The following is a 25,950-nucleotide window of genomic DNA, read 5'->3' on the forward strand; positions in this document are numbered from 1 at the left end:
TTTAAATGCTTTTTACAGTAAAATGCGGGAAATGTTTCCGCATAAGGCGGGAAATACTTCCGCATAAAGGAGGAAAGTGATACATTAATGCTATGCGGAAAATTATAGAAGTAAAAAAAATTAATCACGGAAATTCGTAAATCCCGGGTACGTAAAAATGATGTGTTCATGTATACGGTCGATCATGTTACATTATAAAGTAAAGGATAATAGTGTTGTAAGACTTTTATTCCGATATAATGAGAGTTTTTTTTCTATAGGTACAGTGCAAGAAAAGCTCGCTCGAATTTCGAGTTGTTGAAAAGCCACGAGCTCGAGTTCGAGTATTACTAAAAAACTCGACTCGAAACTCGAATTTCGAGTACTCGCAGGTGTCTAGAATATATCTCCATTATGTTATAAGTAAATTTATTCTTCTACATAAATTCATATTTTTTGTATCATAATGCTACCAAATAAGGTTAATAATAATTTATAAAATTTTAAATCCTAATTTAAATGTATTATCAAACTCGGAGTTATACCAAAATCTATTGTCTGAATAATTTTTTGATACGACCAACTATAACTGCAAGGGGTTGTAAAAACAAGGATGGAGGACACAAAAATTATAACTCCCTTCGTAGGAACATCAAATTTTTACAAATTTTGCATAAATATTGTTTATCTAAAATTGTTGTCTCAAACAATTTTTGATAAGACAAACCATTGCTGAAAAGTTTTTAAAAAAGGGGCGGAAATAAAAAAAATTTGTAACTCCCTCTAATATGCACACTATTAAATCCGTTCAAATTGTTTTTAAAGCATGTAAATATTATCTAAAACTTTCTGCTGAAATAATTTTCCATATGACCAACCATAACTGAAAGGGGTGGAAAAATAAGGGTTGGAAGACAAAAAAAAATTATATTTCCCTTATTAAGGACCCAATAGAATCCATTCCAATAGTTTGTAAATCTTATAATTTTTATCTAAAACTTTTGTTTAAAACAATTCTTGATAGTAGAAACCATTTTTGCAAGGGGTTGAAAAACCTGGGGTTGGAATGTAAAAATATATAAAACTCCCCTACCTGATAAACTATCGAATCCATTCTTTTTCCGGTTTAACTGTCTAAATATTGACTAAAACAACTATTGTTAAAATAAATTATTTACTCAATGATTACTGTAGGGGGTCGAAGATATAACAAGGTTAAATTAAACAATCAATACTGTTTTTAATATGTATAAGGTAAGTTGGGGTAACTGGGCCATAGATTTTCAACTTTTTTCATATACTATACTTTTAACACATTATAATTTTACTAAAATGTATAGTTTTCAAAAATCCATGTATGACACATATGTTAGTAATTCTTAGAAAGTCTGATTAAGCTGTGATATTTATTTTTACTATATTTATTATATGTATAAATATTTTATATAATTTTTAAATACAGGTGGGCCCAGTTACCCTGATAATGGGGGTAAGTGGACCACCCAAGTCTATTTCTTATAAGAAACTACAGAATCTGTGACTGGGTAACTGGGTCCAATGCTTGCAAATGTACAAATAAAAATAAAAATTTACCCCCATTTAGAAATAATTTTTCAAAGCAATTACCAATGTTGCAAGACTGATTTTTGTGAACATCAGCTATAAATTAATACAAAAACAGTTAAAAAATATAATGTAAAATAAGTAAACTTACTCATACTCAAATAAACAACCTTTTAACTCAGGAACACTAAAAATTCCACGTTTGTTCATAGGGATTGGGGGTCTAATCAATCTTAAAATATCTTCTTCTTCATACCACAAAATGTCCTCCTCTTCTGGCCATCGCCAGTAAGTTAAACCAGCACTCTTCATGTGTTTTATTTGCACTTGGTCTCTATCTAAATCTACAACTTGTCCAGGATATTTTATACCATTATACAATACAATAACATAGTCATCTTTGATAACAGAGATACCGGGCACAACTTTGTCTGATTCACAGTCCGCAATGCTCATACCTGATGAGCCATCATCATCAGAGTCTGAATTCACACTTGAAGGTCTCGCCTTTTTAAACTTACAGAGGCCAGAAGTTGAAGGTAATGGGTTTTCTAAATCTACTGAAGTCAGTGGCTTAGATACAATCTTTCTTTTCTTTTTCTGATTTTTTTCCTCGCATTGCATCTTCAATTTGCTGCTTCCCTTTTTGTTTTTACTTTCCAGTTTGTCTTTGAGTTTTTTCTTCACAATGCTATTCTTTTGTTTAAGGAGCTTTTCTTCTATTTTTGTATTTTTTTGCTGTAAAGACAAATCTTCCAATCTCTTTTCTTCCTGTCTTTTTTCTATGTACTCAGATGCAGTCATAATTTCAGCTCCCGAGCTTACTTTTTTCCTTTTTGGCTTGACAGATTCCTTGCCAGACTCTTCTCGAGTTTTGTTTTTGTGGAAAATTTCGACAATGATGTCTTCAAAACTTCGTTTTACATTTACATTGTTGGGCATCTCAACATCAGAGCTCCTGTCAGATACTCTATGAGCGTTAGGCGTATTGTTGGCACCTGCCTGGCCATCAGGAGTCTTGTCTGCATCAGGATGGTCATGAGTACTGTTGTCTGTATCAGTAATCTTGTCGGCATCTGCCTGGGCATCAGGAGTCTTTCCAACATCAGCCGAGTCATAAGGAGTGTGTTCCGTATCTGTGTGGGCATCAGGGATCTTGTCGGCATCTGTCTGGTCATCATGAATTTCGTTGGCATCTGCAACCTTTTTGAGCTGTGCTTTGTTGTAAGCCTGTACTTCACAAGGTTTGAATTTGCACTTTTTTATTGCTTCTTGCCTGTTTGGGCCCCCTGTCTCTTCATCATAAATTCCAGATGCTTTAAAGGCATTTGTGATATTCTGTTTGTTAACATCATAAAATGTAGATATCAAAATATTTACAAATTCCTGTTTAGGAATTTTTTTCCTAGGATTTTGTCTCTGCCACTTGGTCAGCTTCTTATCCCAATTTGATTTCAAACCTTTGAATACTCCAACATCCATGGGCTGAGTGACGTGTGTCGTGTGAGGTGGCAATTTTACGAGCACTACCTGATGTTCCACTGCCTTTAAAATCATAGGGAGACTTACAAGACTCTTGTGCCCATCAAGGATAAGAAGTACGGGCCGTTCTTCTGGTATGTTGGGCAGAAACACTTTTTTAAACCAGTTTAAAAAAATCTCTCCATCCATCCACCCACTTTTTGAAGCTGCATAACCAGTACGGGCATCAGAGTTTGTGTCAATCCAGCTTTCCATTACATTCTTCCCTTTTAAGACACAAAGGAGAGGAAGCTTGTCTCCTGCAGCAGAACAACATGCAAAAACAGTGGTATTTTCACGCCCAGCAGAGCTTATTGTTCTAGTGCACTTTACACCTTTGCCACCTACAACTTTGGTTTTGCTTGGATCGTGTCCAAACCCTGTTTCATCGCAGTTAAATATCAAGTGTGGTTTGTTGATCAAAACATTCTCTTCAATTGTTTTCTGAAGCAAATCAAACAATTAATTGATTACAAATGGGTTTTCTTGAGACATGCGGACATATTCTACTCCTTGTGGTTTTTTATTGATAGGTTATGCCTTTTCTTAAAAGCAATGAACCAATCCGGACCTGGCCTACCCTCTTTAAATCTGGTTTTTATGTTGTTTTGTTGAACAAATGATTGCACCATGTCCATGACTTCATCTCTTGACAGTCCAAATCCCCATTTTTCTAACACTCTTAGGCAATCTGCAAGTTGAACCTCATACACATGTGGAATTGAAAGTTTTCCACCACCCCCAAACCCATCTCTCGAAATAGACCCTGAACCTCTCGAACCATGGATGTAGTGACGCAGTGTACTTCTTGGAATGCCATGAAATGTCGCTGCTTCTCTTTGTGTGCGGTTTCCATTCCTCACATCTGCAAGCGCCAACTCTAAAACCTCTCGGGAGTATGAATTTTCTTGGTCTGCACCCTTGGTTGTTCTCCGGTAGTACTTCCTTACCATGGTCTATAACATAAAAAGTAACTTATTAAGTTATAATTTAGTTCTTGGATGAGTTGTAAGAAAAAACTCTTTTTTTTTAATTTTTACAAGCTTTAAAAGAATAAATTTCTCCAACATAATTCTACCTAAACAGGCCTTCATCTTGATTAACTTAATTGCAACTTATTAAAATAACATAAATAGTATAGTTACTTATATTAGGTTAGGTTAGTAGCAACTTATTTAATATAAGCATAAGTGGTTCAGTGTGGGGTAACTGGGCCATACATGGACCCAGTTTCCCTGAATGTATGGCCCAGTTACCCCAAATCACTAAATATGATGGGGCAACTGGGTCATAACACTCCACAGACCTATAAAATGCACGATAGGTTAAAACACTACACGGAATGTTATTTTGACATTAACTGAGCTAAAATTTCTTATATTCGATTTTCAAGAGATAAAAAAATACTTACCAAAAATTTTTGAATTCACCTTTGTAGAGACATGTTTTGCGCTCACAAATACAAAAAACATTAGCAGCCATAAAACATTCTTCAATCAAGCTGGAGACCAAATGGCTGTTGTTTTGTATACTTCTGCTTACCAGTGTTGCCACAACAGAGTTCAATTTCCCTCTTATATGTTCAGGGAAAATCTGGGAGGGGATGGCCCAGTTACCCCATGGGCCCAGTTACACCAACTTACCTTACTATCATATCATATAATTTTTTGTATGAATCCTAAACTTCATCTAAAGCTGTGGCTGAAACAATTTTTGATGAAACAATTTATTTCCGTGAAAACATGGGTTTAAATTTTAAAAAAAGTACGAAACTTTCTTAGCATAAAATATGTTTAGATTTCTTTTAAACCATCTTAATATTATCTTAAACCTTGGTGCAAAAAAATATTTATATGACCATGTTATTAGTGCAAGAGATAAAAACAAGTGTTTGAAGCTTAAAAAAATTAAATAATTACTTTAGTTGGCATACAATTTGATATTCATTCTAAGCTATTCAGTGTTTCATAGAAAACTATTGAAAGCTGGATAAATTACGTTAAAAAAAATTCTTAATATTTTCGCTGCATGGAAAATGAGCAGTTTAATCAATAATTTTGTAATTTCGGAGAACATAAATATTTTACGTACATAAGTTCCTAAAATGTTCCAGAAGTTTAGAGAAGTTTCCAAAATATTTCAAGAATAAATAGGTATTTTGAAATCTACCTATGCCTGTAGGTTGTGTGGAAAGTGATTTTTTAGGTTATCTTTTGAACATTTTTTGATTATTGATTTTTTAATAATTAAGATGCAAAATCAGTGCATTTTACTTTTGGTTTTGTGGCAGAATATGTTTAAAACATTTTCTGCAAACATATTTTTAATTTTTAGGCAGTAGTATCAGATAAATTCTACATAAAGAAAAATTAGCTGTGTTTTGTAGCATTATGTACTAAGAAATTTTAAACATTTTCTCAAACATTTTGCAACATTTTACAGGAACTACCTGAAAAAACTATTGTTGCCAACCAAAATTATGAATCATTGAGGTTATCAATTGAAGAACAAAAACTGATTTTATTCTTTATTAATATGCAACAAAATTTAGTATTTTGATGTCTAGGGATGGTAAAAGACCTAAATAGATTTGTATTACCGAATAGTTTAAAATGTGATACAATTAAGATATTTTAAGATGTAATGTTCATATTCATATTTAATTTTAATCTTTTACATAGCAGTTCAAATTTGGGGCTGCCTGCTCCAGTTCACATTATGCAATGATGTTCATTTGAATGTTGTATATATGTTGACAGAACCCAGGCACATACTCCTGTTGTAACAAAGGAAGATCTTATCACTTGTGTGCTTATAGCTGCTTGCTTACTGTCTATAGTACATTTTACATTATAACAGATTTTGTAAATGATAAAGATACGGTTAGTTAATTACCTTAAGTGCACATATATATACTCAAATAAAGTGAGATATAAAATGGAAAATTTTTCTGTGTGTTAGAGAAAATTTTTAAATTAAAAATCATTGAGATTCATCTGGATGCAAATTTTTGTTTTTTAATCAAGTCTTGTAGAATTGTCCATACTTTAAGAAACAGAAATAGGTAACCTACCTACTGATCACTCTTATGAAGGTTGTCATTGGGTTATGGAGAGACTTGACTGCTGCTAAACTGCTCCTGTCTTTCATTTCTTTGTCTGTTAGCCCATTCAGTTTTTTTTTATGAAGGCATTTTGTAATCTTCTTACATTGTGTGTTATTATGATTCCCAATCTTTGTTTAAGTGCATAGCTACAATGTATGTTCCAAATTTTAATTTGTTTGTACATTTTTCATTTTGGGAGATCAAGGTACATACATAGTTAGGTATGTAAGGAATTTTTTGGTTAGAGAGTTTTTATTTTTGTGAATTAGTTCCTAATAGTACTTGCTTAAGTAATGTAGTTTACATTTTTATTATAGATATAAGTATGCAGATATTTAAGTAATCTTAGAAGCTGACACTGAATAAAAAACATTTGTTAGGAAAACTATGAAGATTCTCAAGAGCATGCAATTGTTATCATGCAATCGACAAACATAGTCATTATCTTAAATTTTGACACTGGAGTATACTCATTTTATGATTTTATTAAAAAAATTTCAATGTAATTCCACACATGCAGTGTAAATTTCGTGTGTGTAAAATACCATGAAAAAATCAGTAAATCAATGGAGAAAAGTCAAAGCAAAAAAAAAAAAAGGTTTTTAGGTAATATTTGATTGAGAGGATTAATTAATTAATTTTGTTTGTTTGTAACATGCCTACCAACGGTATAAATACTTTTAGGGAAGGTACAAACACAAATCAGATATACAGGATGTACAGGACAATGTACAAAAGGCAAGCACTGCATACAGGGTAGGCACCACTTGCAGGTAAGACACTACAACATGTAGCCACTGAACATAGTGTAAGCACTACCAATATGCAGGCACCACCTACTGATGGACAATGCAACACAAGACAAGATGTTGACTGAAGTGGCATTAAAATAGTTGTTTATTTGTAAGATTAAAACAAACGGAAGAGATACGTAATTATTCTTTGTATTGTATACATGTTTAATGCATCCATGCAAATGCATGCAAACTTCACATGCATGTGCATTTCCACATTTAAGTAAGCCTGTGCACGTATGTGCTTTGTGTGCCAGAAATAAGCCATGATGCCCACACAAAATTGTTTTGATACTTTTTTTTTTATTTTGAACTTTTTTCAAATTTTTATATATAGGTGTGTTTTAGTTAGGATGGGAACTTGCTTGAAAGCTAAGAGGTGGCATAGGCTAGTAAGTGTTTTCTGATTACGTAGATTATTGGTGAGGTTCTGCTGGGAATTGATTTACTTTCTTCATTCATTATATCTTTGTCTCTGCCAGCTCATTTAAAGTACAGTAATGTATGTGTTAATCTTATTGTTGTTAAAGTAAAAAAAAAATTTTTCTCCGCCCTTTTACATGGCATCAGGCCATCCAACCGACGCGACCATTGCTGTGTTGTGTGGTGTTGGTTGTGAACGTACGTGTCGGCTCGTGGCCCGGTGGAAGGCAGGCGGCTGAGCGGGGGGCCGGGGTGGTTCTGTCCAGGGTCTGTGACGTCGAGTGACTCAGGCCACTCGACCCAGCTGGACTCCCACTCCAGCAGCTCGGCGGAGGTGGGGCAGCCGGGGGGCTCCCCGCCGTCCTCCCAGCACCGCCGCCACTCGGCCATGCAGGGTGAGGCCCCGCGACCCCCTCTGCCGTGTCTGCGGGCTTGTGCTTGTGCGCGACCTTCAATCAGGGCTTGTTGTTACTTGTGCTCTCACCTTATGCTGGGATACTCCTGAATTTTTGGGGGACATGGCAGTGCTAACGATTTCATTGTAATAATATCGTGTGCGCATGAACAATTGCTTGAAACTTTTCCAAGCATTTGCATTTTCTTTTGTGACCTGCTAGTAATTAATATTTTGATTCTAAAATTTCGGTTAAAAAAAAACTTTTTTTTTATAAAAAACAAAATTGCCAATGTTAGTTAATATACTAAGTACACCTTAATGTTGCGTATTTTTAGTAATACACTAATTCACCTTATTTCTTCTTTTATATATAGTTGAAAAAATTTCCTGTATGTTCATAACATTAAATTTCCTTATAATATAGTTAAAAGTTTGTTATACACTTGTATAATTAAGATTACTCGTAATTTCTGTTTGGACTAGAACTATTCTTCTTTTTGTAAATCGGTTTGTATATTTTGTGTATTTGTAAATTTTGTGTGTGTGTGTGCATGTGTATTTGTAAATAATCTGTGTCCGTGTTTATTGAACCTTTTTTTCTGTATGTAAATATGTTCGAGCACCTTTGTTTGAAGATGGCAGGGATTTTTAAAATAGGGTTTCATAGTTGTAATTATATAAAATAGGAAACTTTTCATTGAAAAAAAATTGGACAAGTTAGAAATTTTCCCATTTGCCTACTAAAGATCAGTGCTAAAAGAAAAACTTTTGAGAAAGTAGTAACCGGGGGTACATTTATAAGCCCTGACCTATGATTACTAAATATAGTAGACTCCCAATTATCCGGGATAATGACTGGCAAGAGGTCCACGGATAACCGCAAACCGGTTAAAGCAAAATTTTTATATATATAAAAAAACTCCAAAATTTTTTTTGTCTTGACTATCCAGACAAACTGTAGCAGACACCCCTTGAAGTAAAGTCCTAATTTGTTCCAGTAAAACATAGCGCTAATCAAAACAGTGCTAGTCAAATGCATTAAAAAAAAGAGTATTTTAATCAAAATAATTGGTTTTCCAATAGGTAAGTGTGCATAAAATTAATGTTTTCTATTATTAAAAGGTTTATTTAACCTTTTAACTTAATTCCCGACTCTTTTTCTACTACCTATATGCATTTCTGCTATGATTTGCAACTAGCACATCCAGTATGTACGTGCAATGTAAACTAGCCCTGAAAGCTTCTGGCTTTCCTCTCCAGAGCTGCTAACATGTGGGATTGCGGTAAATAAACGTTGGCTAAAACTCTGGCGTCATTGAAAATAAATATACAATGAAGAAAGCGAATAGCTTTTGAGGAAAAGGGTAAAATATTGTTTTAGTACCTATTTTGTCTCAGTATTAATTCATTGCATTGTATTTAATGCTACACAAGTGCTGTTTCCATTGGGTGCGCACAGAAGTAAAAAATCATAAATTATTTTTGTATTCATAGTTTATAAAAATATTACACGGTTAACCTGAAAACCGGATAACCCACACCCGGATAATCGGGAGTCTACTATGCTGAAATAAACTGAAATAAAAATGTAATCTCAAAATTAATTGTCTTTTTGTATTTCCTCTCTCCATTTGTTCTAAATTTGTTTAGGTACTTGCTGTTGCCAAACCATTCATTTTGTTGATATATCCAAGTATAAACTTTTTTTTATTTATCTTCAAAAACTGATCATAGTATTTTGCTTTACATTTCAGACACAATGCACATGTCTCTAGATATCACACACAAATTGAGCATGGGTAATAATGACCCACTACGGTTATATGCCTAGAACACTTAAAATATTTTGCTTGCCACCAAAATACTGGTTTAAGTCCCACAAAATGTTGCCCTTGATGTTTTGCTAGGAAACTACAGTAACTACAATTAAATAAAGTAGATTATTTATTCCTTCATTAAAATTCACAGAGCACAATGGTTGTCATTTCCAACTAAGAAAATTTACATCATGAAAACAAATTCTCTAATACCCATCTTTACAACAAACAAAGAACAAATTTACGTAGGTAGTGTTCCATGTTAAATGTTCCTAAAAAAACAAATACTGATACTCTGTATTCCATGGTCACTCGCAACTCGTGGTATAAATGGCAGAAAGAAACCTTGTTCTCTTGGGACAAACATTAAATTTTATACAGCTCCAACTGGACCTATTTTGCCGTCTGTGGTTGAATATTCTAATTAAAATTGTTCTGAATAAAGGTTTAACCAGCATGTCCCGGACCACAGGTGTGAAATTACTCACTGCTATGTAATATTTGATTAGTGATCCTCTATCATAAAAGCATGACAGTTTCTGTTGACTTCCAAGTGCTTACTAAACAATGGCAACCTTTTTTCTGGAAGGAGTAGGGATTCGTTGCCCAATCACAGAGCATCTTTTGAAATCCAACCAGTAACAAAGCACCTTACAATACTGAAAAGGAACCATAATCTTTTGTGTTTTCTATCTGACTCAGTACTTTTGTATTCATTCCTCACCTTTTCCATGAGATAATATGACACATTGCATCACCCTGCTACCAGACAGACAACATTAGCAAATAATATCTTACAACTCCACACTTTTACATTAAAACTTAACAAACTTGTAGAAAAAAGGTAAAGCTAACATTCAGCAGGTTACCATATTAAAGTATGCTCATTAGTAGTAATACTTTCAAGATGTTAACTAATGCTAAACATGATCATAAAAACATAGTGCCAGAATATAAGCTCAACCAAAAACCAACATTCAACTGTTATTAATAATAAAATAATAACTCGGTATTGCATCATCATTAATAGCATGATAAATCTTTACGTAGGTAATTGTTCATGAGAAGTTGGGAGGTAAATCCGTGTGCCGCTAGAACGTATCCAAATGTAGTGTTATTTTTGTCTATATAATTAAGACGTACACTCAGTGTTACTGAAATACTCTATTAGGTTTTTTGTTTATTATTAGTTATAATTTTATTTGTATTGAGAACCTTTTAAGATGTAGCATCATTCAAATTAGTAGTAGTAGTAAATAAAATAAAAAGCATAAGTTGTATTACAGAAAGTGGCTGCAGTATTTTGAAATACTACACAGTCGTAAAAAGTTACACTACTTTGTAGCATGGCATTATGAGGAAGTATTTTTTGTAAGTTTGTGTTGGGTTATGTATATGCTTGTGACTGTTGCATGAAATAGTGAAGTGGTTTGAGAATTATTAGTTCTGTAATGGTATGTGCAAGTACTGTAATGCTATGTGCATGTCATTTCAAGTTGCACTCTAAGCTTGATTTGAGAATTGTTGCATTTGTTTTGTGGTGCATGGTGTTCATTTTCTTTTCCTGGACCTTCTCGAATGCTCTCTGTCTCTATCTGTCTGTGGGGTGTCGTGTTGTTGCAGTACCCTCACATTCTTCCTCTAGCAAGCTTTGGGCTCGACCTCCTCCCTTCCCGCACGCCGTGGCAGTGCTGCCACCTATCCCACCCTACGGTAAGTTGCAGAGGTTGGCCAACTCGCCCGTGCAAAACTTCAAACATGGCTTCTGTGCATGTTGGTACAAAATTTGAATTTTGTACATGAAACTAAGATGGCGTTTTTGCATACTTTGTAGCCCTAAAAACCAGACACAAGGGATTGCCTCACATTTTCAAACTTTAAATTTTTGAAAAGTTTCTTAACTGCAAAAAACTATGAGAATAGATGGGGAAAAATATATTTGTAAATATAAGAATACAGTAGGAGACCATGTTTTAAAGAGATTTCAAATACAATTAATATAAAAGCATACCTTAATCTGTGTATAAATGGCAATATCAGTAGTGTAAATTAAAAGTGAAGTTAGTGAAATTCAAAAAAATTTTCCCTTTCAAAATGTTGTAACCAGGTTAAAAGTTGCAAGAAAAACATGTTTTAAATTTTTTTTTTTTTAATTTATGGTATCTTAAATTGGATTATTATAAATATTGTAAATGTAAGCATTAATAATTGTTAAATTATATTCTTGGTGGAATACCAATGTAAATCATTAGCAAGTAAACAACAAACTACAGTAAATATGTACTCTAATTTTTATATTACTTGATGTGTTAAGATAAGTAATATTTTAGACACAGTAAATTATAAATTTATGTATAATAGTGTGTGATCATTTGTGGGGTACATGTTAGTGGTTTGGTGTGTGTTTTGTACTAACAAATTCTTGCTATGCACTAACTTGTAAAGCATGTTCTTGTTACTGTTTGGTTTGATACAGCATTTTGCTTCAGCAAGTTTCTATGAAAAAAATTACTTCTATGCATTTGAAAGTAATGTTTTTTTGTGTCTGTGTAATTATGTTGATTTTCTTATGAATGAGGAGAAATCCACAGATAATTTGTCTTTGCAAACCTTCCATAAAATTTACAGTGTTGGTATTTAAAAAAAAATGGAGAAAGGTCCTGGAAAAAGGATTACCTAAGTGTGGAACATTTGTTACATGGGGAGAGGTGGAAGGAGGAATGGAAACTAAGTAGTTACAGAGTTTAAATTTATTTAAATTTCTTATTGATATTTTTTTTTAAAGTTATTACAAATTTGGATGCAAAAAAGTGATGCAAATTGCTTTGCATATTTTCTTCTAGAGTTAGTAGCAAGAAATAAGGTCCAAAATGTACCTATACTATACGTACTATTCATGCGTAATTATTTTGCTATTGTTATTCTCACACCCTTTTTTATGTTGATATTGCTTGCATAGTATCTACCTTTTATTTTAGTACCCAAAGTTAATGTGCAGAATTTCACAGAATTTTGAAATAGTCCACTTAAAAGAAAAACTGCAGTTAAAAAGGTTTTTACAGGCTGGCTGTTCACAGTTGTCTGTTCGTTATCTCACCCTGTGCAGTTAACACTTACAAACACACATAGTATTACTCATTTACCAAAATACACCCCTTGGTAGGTAGAATAATTTTTGTTTTGTTATTATTAATTTTTTGTATACAATGAAAATAGCTAAACACCATTGGACATTGTATGCTAGACTGAATCATTATCATGGCAATGGCTAATTTTTATGTGAATCTGTTCTCACATCTGCTGTCATAAAAATTTTTCTTTTAACTGGCACAGAAGTAGCATTATTAATTATTTGAAACCATAAAATTTTTCGGGACTTATTGCATAAAGGAACCAGTAGTGTAATATGTAGAAACAAGTTAGATCTAGCAAAGTGTAGTGTTGAGGCCCACCTTTATGCCAGTTTTGACCTATATCTTCATTCAGATCTATTTTGAATGAATGATGAATGAATGATGAATGAATGAATGAATGAATGAATGAATGTACCCAACAATGAAATATTAAATTTAATTCTCAATTTAAAACACATTTTTTACAAAGTTTTTAATTTTTTTATCAGGTGATACTTTTGCCAAATCATAATCATTTACAAATATTAGTTTCTTTTTACTTTTATTGTCACACGTATCTACATTGTCTGGTATGATTTTAACATTTTAACTGTTGCATATATCATAAAGTATTACAGTTTGGTTGACCAAAAAATACATTTTTTGTTCTAAACATCACAACATAATACATGCATTTTAGGCCTTTTAAGGCACAATGCAGAGTCATAGGAAGGGGGGAACGTACCAAGTGTGACAAATATACTTTGTGATAGAGAAACTTATCCTGTAATACATATTGTACACTTTAATGGTCTTAACAAGAAATTATCACAACTTAAAAATACTTGAGAAAATAATTTTACAGCCTAGAAATATCATAGTATCTGCACTATAACTGTTGTATCTGTAGCAGTGTGGTAAAATGTGTGGTAGCCAGGATCAAATACAGTAAAACTCCTTTTAACAAAATCCCACTTAAATAAATTTCCTGCATAGTAATTTAAAAAAATAGCAGAAAAACCTATAAATATAGCCAATATTACTCTTTTAATAACATTTTCCTGTTAATAATTCAAAATATCTAAATACCTTGAGAAACTTAAGAGATTTATTATTTTATATGGATGGGAGCAATTTCAAATTACACCATTGTGAATATATATATTTTTTAAACTTTTTTTTGCAATACAAACCCTATAATTTATGTAAAATATATTAACTGTTAATTGTTTGAGTTATTTATGTAATACATTTTAATACATACCTACCTCAGTTTTTTGGTTTGGCTATTTCATACAAGTAAGCCCATGGTCCTAATTTTTTACTTACAATAAAAAAAACAATCAGTTATAGATAGTACAGGGTGCCCATAAAAGAATGTCCCAGCTGCAATGGGTATATTATAACAGTTTAAATTAGACTATTTATAATAAATCATACATAAAATTGAAGTTAAACTAAAGTAGTTTTTCTTACAAATGTTTAATATGTGCACTTTTAGTTATACGGCACACATCCAACCTAAAGTCAAATTCTTCCCCGTACTTTGGTTAACATGTCTGGAGTAATGGAAGCAATAGCCTCTTCAATTGTGTGTCTCAACAGTGGCAAATGTTTAGTAGCAGTGCTCTTTAATTGTGACCTTGAACCAACTCTCTAAAACGCTTACAGTTGATACTATTAAAATTTATAAGTGGGCTATTCTTTTATGGACATTCTTTATATTGTTAAAAAAATTAACTGTTTATCCTCTATGTTGTAAAATATTTTTGTGCAGCAACAATGTTACAAAATTTTGATAAGTTTTTAAAAAATATTTAAAACTAACATTTTGAAGTATTAATTTTAATTTTATTTTTAAATATAATAAGTATATATTTTAACACAGGTACATAAGTACACACACTTTTTTTTTCTTTACAGAAAGTTTGTAATTTGCATTCTATCTTCAATATATGGCATGACCATATAGATTTTTACATGTGATGTTTGGGTTTATTAATGATTCATCTCAAGATTCATTATGAAATTAAGTAATTCATCTTAATTTGCAAGATGTGGAAAATGCAATGGAATTGTATGACGTTTCACAGTTAAAAAAAAAAATTGGTTGTCTGTAAAGTCGGTTTACAGACGATAGTTTAACGTGACGTCATAACAAAACATTGATGAAATGATTGCATACTTTTATGAATAAAATTGAATCATTTTTATTTTAATAATAAAAGAATAAATACTTGAAATTATACTAGTAATAAGATTTTTAAAATGCAAGAATAATTCTCCTTTATTGCCGAAATTGTTGTTGTAATAAGCAATGAAAACCACATTAACTTTTCACTTCACTTTATAAACAGTCGACGAAACAGTTCACGTGTAGATGTAAGTTGTGTGCTGCCGCTGTCTTTCTTCTCCTCGGGACGCATAGGCGTACAATGAGCGTAACGGAACAATGTGCGTAATGGGACACTTTTTTGTGTGTGCAGCCGGCGTTCATTGATTTATTAGACGTTGTCATGTCAAAAAAGTTTTCGTTTCTCCTTGGTCATTGAGCCAATGCTGATGTATGTACTCTTCTGTAACTTCAACCCAGTATTATTCTGGTTTAGAAAGTCTTTTTGTTTTTTCTTATATTTTTGTTTTGTTTGACCATCAGAATTAAAAAAAAAAAAATGTCATGTATAAACCAGACAAGCTGATTTTTATTGTCTTCCATTATTTTTATGTAAACGTAAAGAAACATTAGGTAGAGGCATGTCAAATAGCGTACTTGTTCCACAATATGAACTGGTTATGGCCTCTGGTGCACCATTTATTTTAATGGCTGCCAATCTGTCTCCTTGTTAGAATTCAAACTGGACACATTCTGGAATATGACCTGCGAGTTAGGTTACAGGAGTGCTTTTTTTGCTAGCGAGCGTATGTCTTGAAATCCACCTTTAGTTTTTAGATAATAGTCAAGGTTTTTTCATTAATGGCTGCTTATATTGTATATCAATTTAGTCAAAACACACCTATGTTATAAAATAACATTTTGAAGAATTTATTTTAATTTTACTATTAAATATAATAAGTATAACTTTAAACACAGACCCAAAAATTCGAAAATTTAAAAAATCAATGCTTTTTCAGTTTTGAGTGTTTCAGATTCAAAAGGTCGGATTATGGTGGAAAATGTGCCCGGGGTTCGTTAATGGCAGTATGGGTACTACAGTAAAACCTCGTATTTACGTTCTCGTTATTTACGTTTTCCCGCAAATAACGTCATTTTATGTAGGTCCGTTTTATTGTACATTAACTTTCGTGTTGCATTTTCCCTGAAATTACACCGCTACGTAACCAAAAAACCCGGAATGTACGTTTCAAAACACGGTAAAAATGTAAATACTCGTCACGTTAGTCATAGATGTGAAAAGTTTGAAGTAGTTCGCCTATTGTCTGTAACCTTTCGTTTTGATGTATCGACAAGTTCTATGGTGCCTCTCCTCTACTAACGTTTTAATCTTTGCTGCCATAGAGAACTTTCGTAGCAGAACCACAAACGGTTTTATTTATGGTGTCATAGAGCACTCTCGTAGCAGAGCATAGTCCGAAGCGCTGAGCTATCGATACTACCGGAAAGCGCTCATACACAGTACGTATATTTAGTAGTGCTGCATTATGTACAGTACATATCTATGATGGCTTTCATTGTTTACATTAGTCAACGTCCGTTTTGGTTAGCACGTGTTTTTTTTATCGTTCACAATATTATTTATGGCAAGATTTTGATTGAAGATGGATAGGTATAAAGTTCCACGAAATACTTTATCTATTGAAGATAAAATTAAAATTATTGAGAAGTTTGACAAGCATGTGGGTACCCGAGTGGTTTTGGCCAAGGAACTGAATATTCCTGTTAGTACTTTAAACACAATAATTAAAAATAGGTGTTCTATTGAAGCAAATGCTGCCCAATGCGGGCCTAGTGCGAAGAAGCGCAAGTACGTGAAAGACTCTACATTTAAAGAACTTGAAAGTTTGTTGTATGAGTGGTTCATTTGTGCTCGCTCTTCAAATCTTCCAATCAATGGCAACGTACTACGCGAGAAAGCAAAAGTCATTGCTTTGAGGCTTGGAATTGATGATTTTTCAGCTTCTAATGGATGGATAGACAGATTTCGCCAGCGCCATAATGTTGTTTATAAGGTTGTGTGTGGTGAAAGCAAGAGTGTGGACGAGGAAACTGCTGATGTTTGGAAAAACACGTCGCTCAAGGAACAGTTGGAGGGGTACTCAGCTAAAGATGTTTTCAATGCTGATGAGACAGGTTTGTTTTACTGTGTATTGCCTAATAAAACATTATGCTTTAAAGGGGAAAAATGCCATGGTGGCAAGCTGAGCAAAAATCGCATTACCATTCTCTTACTTACAAATGCTGATGGTTCTGAAAAATTTCCGTTGTTTGTAATCGGCAAATCAAAAAAACCACGTTGTTTTAAAAACATTAAAACTTTGCCAACTTTGTATGAAGCAAACAATAAATCCTGGATGACAGGGTCTCTTTTTCAGCAACAGATCCAAGCTTTTGACAGAAAAATGGCGCTGCGTAACCGAAATGTCTTGCTATTCATTGATCAGTGCCCTGCCCACAAAATAAACATAGAGCTGAGGAATGTGAAGATTGTGTATTTCCCTGCGAATTGCACAAGCACACTCCAGCCCCTAGATCTGGGCATCATCAACTCTTTCAAGTGCTATTACCGCAAATGCATTGTATCCAGAGCAGTTGCCATGCTGGACAATGGCAAGGACCCAACACAAATGAAAATAAATCTACTAACTGCACTACATTTCGCAGCAAGAGCATGGAAGGAAGTTACACCAGAAACTATAACCAACTGTTTCCAGAAAGCTGGTTTCTTTGTTGACAGTGGACAGAGTGCTGGATCCAGTGAAAACTTGCCTGGAGCAGATAAAGTGAAAGAAGAATATCTGCAACTTTCACAAAATGGAGACTTCACTGACTATGTACAACTGGATGATAATGTTGTAACTTGTGAAGTCCAGACTGTGGAGGACATTGTTGATAGTCATCTGGCAGAAAAACAAGAAAGTAGTGAAGATGATGATTCGGAAGTGGAAACTCCCATACCGACGACGATCGATGCACTTCAAGCCCTACAGACTCTAAGGAATTATATTCTCAGTGCACCAAACAGTGAAAATGCAGTTGATGCACTTCATTCCTTGGAAAAAGAAATTCAGACCATACAAACTGAACAAAAGAAAAGTCAAACAAAAATTTCAGATTTCTTTAAAAAGTGTTGAATTTATACTAGTATGTACCTATAAAACTGTACTAGAGAAAATTTAATGTAGGCTTTATGTTGCATTGTTTTTTATATTTAAGAAAATTATATTTTTGCAGTGCCCTAAATGTGTTGTAAACAACTATTGTTTGTCTTGTAGCACCAGTAAATGCTGATACATTTTTTTAAGCTAAAATTTAGCATTAACTGCCAATAAAAGTGCTTTCCCACAATTTACACTTTCCCGCAATTTACACTTTTTCCTTGGGGTTCCTTGAAAAGTGCAAATAAGGGGTTTTACTGTATATCTTAAATTATCTGGCCACTCTTCGGCATGATCAAGTGTATGATACCAACATTCTATTAGTCCATGTTGATTTCGGCACAGATGGTGCACATATAATTAAACCAACAGCCATTCAGTTTACAGTGAAATACAGCTATGATACTGCTGAAAGGCGAATGTTGCCATTAATACTGAGTTGGGCATCTACCGTGCATAAAATACACGGCTGCACTGTAGATTATGCAGTTGTTAATTGGGGATCGCGTCTCTTTGCTGCCGGATGGGCTTATGTAGCTTTTAGTCACATGAAGTCACTGTAGAGTCTCCAAGTAGAAGAACTTGATTGCTCTAAGATAACAAGAAAAGTTCCATGTAATGTTGATGCATCAGCTGAAATGACTAGATTATGTGAACATTAATGACTAATTTTAAGTTCATTGTAACAAATAAATACATTAATCACTTATATTTAGATTTTTATAATTCTTTGAATTACTCATATTCAATATTTTTATTTTATTTTGAGACTAAAAAGAATAAAATAAACATATACTTAAAAAAAACTAAAACAAAACCCTGCTTTTATCGCTGAACGAACTAAAAAGTAAAATTTATAATTAAGTTTTTTGTCCAACAGTAAAATAATGCACCACAGCTCTTTATAACTAAAAGTGTGGGGTGCTGTCTTCTTTCATTTTTCAATTACTATATTGTAACATTACTGATAAAAAAATTTGGGATTAATGATATCAAGCACCCTCTGGGTGTAGATCCTGGGTTTATGGGCAGTGTACATCATACGGTCACCGCCTCCAGATATGATGTCGGTTAACCCCACATGCAAAATTCTCGGCCCGCATGTTGGGGAGGGGGGCTTCCCCACTCCGTAAATACCAACGAGCCCTACTTGTGAATCCTAAAGATTTGCGCCCCTGAAGCAACCCATTACTAATTTTAAGTTCATTATGTTATTAAGTTCATATACGTATTCATTTTATATCCTAAAAATTTTGAAATGATGCATATCCTAAAATTTTCATTTTGACTATATTTAAAATATAGTGATAGAAAATATGTTACAAATCATATTGTTATTATTGATATAAAATTAAAGACAAATGATATCAAGCACCCCACGTTTTTAGGTATTCAGATTTGTGGTGCATTATTTGGCTGATGGACAAAAAATTTAATTTTAAATTTAATTTTTTTAATTTTTAGTTCTTTCAATGATAAAAACAGGTGTTTTTAAAAGTTTTTTTTAAACTATAAGTTTATTTTGTAATAAACATTTAACTCTTAAAATAATACTCTTTCTTACAAAACATTTTTGATGTAGATAAATGGGCTTGTCAGATGACGATGATACAATTGTATTTTTTATATATTCAGTTGCAAAATTTTCATCATTCATTAATTTATTAAAAACATATAATTGTGTTTAATAAAATCGTATTTTATTAATAAAAAGTTTTTATTCTTTACATAGATGTATATGAAACATTACTTTGGCATAGCTTAGTTTGTGAAATAAGCGATGTTAATGACATTTTCCAAATGTTTAAATTATGATGTTGGCTTAATTTATGAAAAAAATCTTAAGTTACGAAAAGTTATTGTAAGATAGACTATAAATTTTTTTAATGACAAATTTTGTATGTATGTGCCCTTCCTATTTTTCCATAAAAAATGCTGCTACAATCCAGGACGTGGGTAAGATTGAATGAAGTGTGTCTAGTGGTAGGTGAAAGTGCTTGCAGGCAGTCTCTGACGAGGGTCAGTGTGGACTCGACTGAGCAGCGTGTTGCAGCTAGTCACGGGAGTGCTGTGGGGCTGCTTGCAGGCTGCATGCCGCCCCCCCGCGAGGTGCCCCCGCGGCCCAGGCACCCTCCCGCGTACAACGTAGCAGCCCAGAGAGCGCGGCTACAGAGGCTGGGCAGGGCCCACTCCCATGAGGGGGTCACAGGTGGCTACTACCACACAGATCCTGAGGAAGATGGTAAGCATTTTTCACTTTTATTACCAATCCCAGCTGCAGGAATGAATTATAAGCACTGGATCTGTATTTAATGACATGAGAACAATGTGCTCAGTTTGTTCAGAGCTTGCAGTTGATTTGTCACAATTATTCCCAGGTCCATCGAAACAAATTACGATCCTGGGGACCATTAATTAGGTCGGGCCCCGTCCCTATTACTTAACACACAACTCTTAAAACTATTTAAAAAAAATCAAAAGACTGCATACCTTTAAGAATTTATAATCTTTATAATAAGAAAACACCAAGTGATTTTTCAACAGCATTTTAAGAAAGGTTTTAAAACTTTTCTCTCAATAAAAATATAATTATCATCTCTTTATACCTTTTCAAAAAAATGACAAAATTTTTATTTTTAAAACTTAACACTTTACATAATACGGTACAACTTAAAATATACACTACTTAGTATCGAACAACTTAAAAATCAGTAATCATTTAAAATTTGTTTTTCATGCTTTCGTATCAGCGAACGTTTCAATAATAAATCAAAATTCAGTGTCTGCGCAAGTCGTGATTCCATGCATAATGCTCCTAAAACATAAAAACCTAGACGGACCCACATGTGGCAACTTAAACCCATGTAAGTTAATTTCGTTAAAATTTGTTTACATACCGGATGCATTGGTGTGCCAAATGAAACTTTATGATAGTGATACTACCCTGTAATATATCCAGTAAAGTAACAGTCATAGTAAAAGCTAATCCGAAGTTTTAAAATACATTAGCAAATGGCATTACACTTTTGATAATACATAGACTCCTCCCTGAACTCATATTCTTCTGATAGCTTAATGGTTAGGGGTACTCGAATTTCTTTAATGACGAAATCGCGAAATTTTACTAACGATTTTGGAACTACATTCTAAGCACGTACAAATGTGTTTCCAAACGCCTATTTTGATTTTACAGCATTTCGTTTTCACGAAATAACTGGCTATGTCGCGAAATTCATTACTATTCACGATATTCTTGTTGTTTCACGAAATATCCGCGAAATTTCATAATTTTAACGCGATATGAATATTAAGTTTCACAATAATACTTTTACCGCAAAACTTATTCGTTTAGTAAACAAAAACATCGTAAGCCATCTTTATTATGAGACGCGCCATAGATAAGTTGAAGCAAAATAAATACCAATCACACGGCCTAAAAGCGGTAACCATTTATCAGCGCTCCTAGCGGGATGTGGATGAAGTTAGCCGTTTGGCCATATTCGTTTCCGTTGAAGAGATACTTATCTCTGTTCCGTTGTTGTATTGGTTGTAAATAATAACAGAGGTTATGTGATTTTAACGTCGCAATACGCCAGTCATGTGAAATGACCAAATGAGGTTTGAAAAGTTCCTACGCTTCATGTAAATAGTTAAATGTGAACGAAAATAGGTAGATGCGGTTTGTTTTGTTTGAAGTTTACTTGATACTTCACAATGCCTAAGGTCGTATCAGTGTTTGAACGAGCTAAAGAATACAAGCATGAAGGATTCATTGTTTTTAATAAAGAAAATCAGTTAATGATGCGTAAATTTTGCAATACGGTAGTAGATTGGAAAAGGAAAGATACTAGTGAAAAACACTGCAAACAGCGAGCATCTCATTTAGAGAAGAAAAAAAGTCAAACATCACCATCAGGTTGTGGAGTCAAAAGGCAAGTGACACTCGAGGATAATATTGTTCTCCATAAACGAGCAAAAGAAATTAAAATCAAATTTGCAAGCGATACAGTATGTCCATTTGTTTCTGTAAATATTCCCCTAGAGAAGCTAGATCACCCAGCTATGAGGGAATGGTTAAATGAATACATGAAAGGTTAGTCACGGAAATGTGTTACGGTTCTAACGTCCTAATAAACACAATTTGATGGGAAATAGGCCGGAAAATGTGTAGTAAAACAAAATTATAGTAAATTTAAAAAAAAAACTTTTGAGCCTGAAATTTTACATGTACTATAATCATTGTAATTAACTAATTTTTTAGGGAACCCTTTCTTACATGTTTACCAAACTATTTGGCCAAAAAGGCCAATTCTCCTGACAGGTAAAAAATAATTCTATAAAGTTTTGTGCAGGAACATAGCATAGGCCTATTTAATACTCAAAATGTTTAAATACGTAAACACAGACTGTAAAATTCTAGACACTATTTGTGATGTAAAATTTAAGTAATGTCGTAATGTGTATATAATCTACTAGATAACATTTCCACTTCTGTAATGCTTATGCAGGAATCTAGTGATTGCTGTATCAAGTATCATGTACAGCTTTGTGTGTGTATCATGAAATTAAATAATAAGTAGAACTAGGGATGGGACGAATCCACATTTTGGTCGAATCCGAATCCTTGTTCGAATCCTCAGTGTTTGTCATCGAATCTCGAATCCCAGTCCCACACTAAATTTCACATGTTATTAAAAAAAAAATCACATGTGTATTTATAAAATTATAAAATAAGTGCATAGTGTATGTACACCTGATATAAAATAGACAAATAACCTCAAAAACCACACACGTAAGTTTTCATCCGTCTAATTCTCTGTTACATTTATCCTTCCTATGTTTTCAATAAAATACGTTTGTATAACAGACACCATTAAAAAAAAATTAAGTTTTTTTCTGCAATGTTATATTATTGAAGGTTGGAAATGATCGAGTAGTTATGCTAATTGACAAAATGCAGCGTAGTTTATCTTATGTTTGTGCTATTTCCGTTACCTTTATAATATTATTTAGGTATACAATTTTCTAGAGCTGGATGAACCTCAGTTCTCTAGTTTCGAACTGAATCGAACCATAGCAAAAAAATTTCGAACCGAGACGAACCAAACCTCATACAGAAATAATTGTTTGGAATTAAAATGAACCGACCACCAGCATTTTGGTCTTGAACTGAATGGTGAGAAAGAAAAGTTTTCCAGCCATATGTAAAATTAAAACATATGGCTTAGCTTTATTAAATTGCAAAACATTTTATAAGTTAAGTTTATGCAATAAATAATGAAGGAAAGAAAACAGTTTAGAGAAAATCATTTTGCATTTAATTTCTTTATATATACTTTTAATTCATGAAGAAGTTCCATCTAAATTTCAAAAAGACTAGGTATCTTCCTTTTTCAGTGTACACTAACCTTCATTAAAAAAATATATTATTATAAAGATGACGAACATTCAGCATAAGGCCACATAACATTTTTAATAAGTAACACTTTTTAATAGGACATTAAAAAAAAGTCGAATGTGAATTAAGTTACCTATCTACATTACAAAACCCGCTGACTGCAGTTGCTGTTTTCTTGGAAGAATGCTGCTCGTCAGAAGAAACTTTAGACATTTTTTGGGGTGGTTCTGGGTCATCTGGGTCGTCATTATCTTTTCTCCATTTAGAAAACTTCAACGACGTAAGCCTGCTCATCGCAAATCACCTCAAGAACAATAATTTTGTTAACGTAACGTAAGAAGTGTGGTTATTAGAGGTGGGTCGAAAAGTATCAACCTGATACTTTGGCACTGATACACGCCTGTATCAGGAACGGCAAACGAGTACACTTGAAAAGTATCAGAGACTTTAGTATCAGTTCAGAATTCAGCTGGAACAACACCACGGCCAATGAATACAGTACCCGATCGCAGATGACGGTTACTTGGGCGGAGCTTGTGAAAGGGGAGGGAGCAGGAACGACGAATAAGGGATAAAGAAGGGAAAGAATGTAGGGGAGGAAGCGCAGGGGAAGGCGTTGAAGCCTTGAAGGAGAGGCGCAAAGCGATATTGTTACAAGCAGGGCTGCCACTCATGGGTTTTTCCACCCAGATCTGGGTTTTTCCAATGGTGTTTGGGTTTCTGGGTTTTTAAATAATGAATTCCAACAATTCTAGGTTTTTTATAATTTTAATTATTTTTATACCTAAAACAATAATAAAGGTAGTAGCTACTGTATCTGTTGCAATATCTGTTTGATAAATGCAAACAAGTCTATGTGTTTCACACAAAAAAATACATATAAACATAAAACTAGTTTTCAAGAAGCTAAGTCGAATATTAAATTAGACACATTCTTCAAAGAGGCTTGCAGAACACAAAACCAATGCAACAATTAACCTTCAAACCAATCTTGTAGAATCAGACTCTGAATAAAGACTAACGTACATGATGCAGTTTTATAAAAACAATTACCGGTTTAAAGGATGCAGTGATGGTGTTTGTTTTGTCATGTATATATTTGTAGGTTTTTTTATGATATGTACTGGTCCAAGAATTACTTATACAGCCATTTTGCTGCAGTGTAATTTTCTTGTATTGGTTGTATTTAACCGTTTTCAGTCTTGTAAGGTAATTAATTGTTTTATATTAAAACCAGTTATGTTTATATTTTTGAATTAGTACGCAAACATTTTCAACGATAGCATTTTAGACGCATCTGGGTTGTTTACCCATGTGTCTGGGTTTTTTTGTAGGTTATCTAGGTTTTTCATGAATATCAGAGTGGCAGCCCTGGTTACAAGTCGTTTTGTTTATTGTCCTACTTCAAAGTACGCTCAGTGCGCAGTGCGTGCACCGTCTCGTTCAATAATAAAACTTATGAAATTTTAATATTAAAAAGTACATTCATACAAGATATAATATTTATATTTGTGCACTTAACAGCTATGAAAATGCAAATAAATTCTCAGTTGACACTAATAACAGATGTAATCAACATATGGACTTTCTTTTTTCGAAAACAATTAGTAACTAGTGTTTTTATACATTAAAAATTCACGATTTTATCAAAAATAAAAAAACAGATAGGTACATTAGTGAGCATACTATATCAATGTTTACGTTTCAAATGTTTCTTCAGATTAGTCGATGATTTATAACTCAGTTTTTGTTTACACAAATTACAATTAGCAAACTCATTATTTTCCGTGAAAAAATTCCACACAAATGAAGTCTTTTTCGTGCACTTATCCATTCCTTATTTCACTATAAAGATACTAACTACAAAGCATGACAGCCCGCAAAATGGTGATACACGGCCAGGACGAACTGCAGTGAATGTTGAACTGATTGATACTGGCTGTATCAGGCGGGCATGAGAGTAACAGAGGTAGAGAATTACCGGGCGTGATAAATAATGTATCAGATTCTCCTTCCGGTCGCACGGTCTGCGTACGCGGAGCTTTGTTGCCTCCTGGGACCGTCTGATACAGAAGTATCAGAGACTTGTACCTAGGTACATTACTGTATCAGTATCAGGTTGGGACTGATACCGAAAATTTCTGTCCCAACCCACCTCTAGTGGTTATAGAAATTTGCGTCGGAAAAAACAAAACACGAGAAATAATGATGGCTGCCGCAACTACGCTAGTCAACTTAGTACCGTACTGTAAAATTTACTGGACAAGTACTTTTAATACACAAGATTAAATTAATATTTTCAGTACCTGACTGTTATAACCAAAAAGGCCAAAGAAAATAAATACATCCCAGTAATTTAAAATAGGTACGTAATTTACGTAATCATTTCCTACCGCATTTGTCTTGTGTTAACTTGATCACGTTAGTTTTGCCGAAATACGAGAGTTCTCGTACATGCGTTTTAGTTTAACGTATGGGTTACGCAATCTTTGGTGATTTTACAAC

The 25,950-nt window shown here is 33.5% G+C and overlaps 1 protein-coding gene across 1 annotated transcript in view; it reads left to right on the forward strand.

Moving 5' to 3' along the window:
- LOC134527972 (rap guanine nucleotide exchange factor 6-like) overlaps window positions 1-20,466 on the forward strand; it is a 760,364-nt gene extending 739,898 nt beyond the window's left edge. Inside the window, exons 24-27 of the mRNA XM_063361085.1 lie at window positions 7,653-7,781; window positions 11,224-11,313; window positions 20,134-20,289; window positions 20,426-20,466. Coding sequence (XP_063217155.1) covers window positions 7,653-7,781; window positions 11,224-11,313; window positions 20,134-20,289; window positions 20,426-20,466 — 416 coding nt within the window. The remainder of the gene's footprint in view (window positions 1-7,652; window positions 7,782-11,223; window positions 11,314-20,133; window positions 20,290-20,425) is intronic.
- The last annotated feature ends 5,484 nt before the right edge of the window (window positions 20,467-25,950 follow it).

This window comes from Bacillus rossius, chromosome 1 (assembly GCF_032445375.1).
Source record: "Bacillus rossius redtenbacheri isolate Brsri chromosome 1, Brsri_v3, whole genome shotgun sequence".
In the NCBI taxonomy this organism is placed as follows: domain Eukaryota; kingdom Metazoa; phylum Arthropoda; class Insecta; order Phasmatodea; family Bacillidae; genus Bacillus; species Bacillus rossius.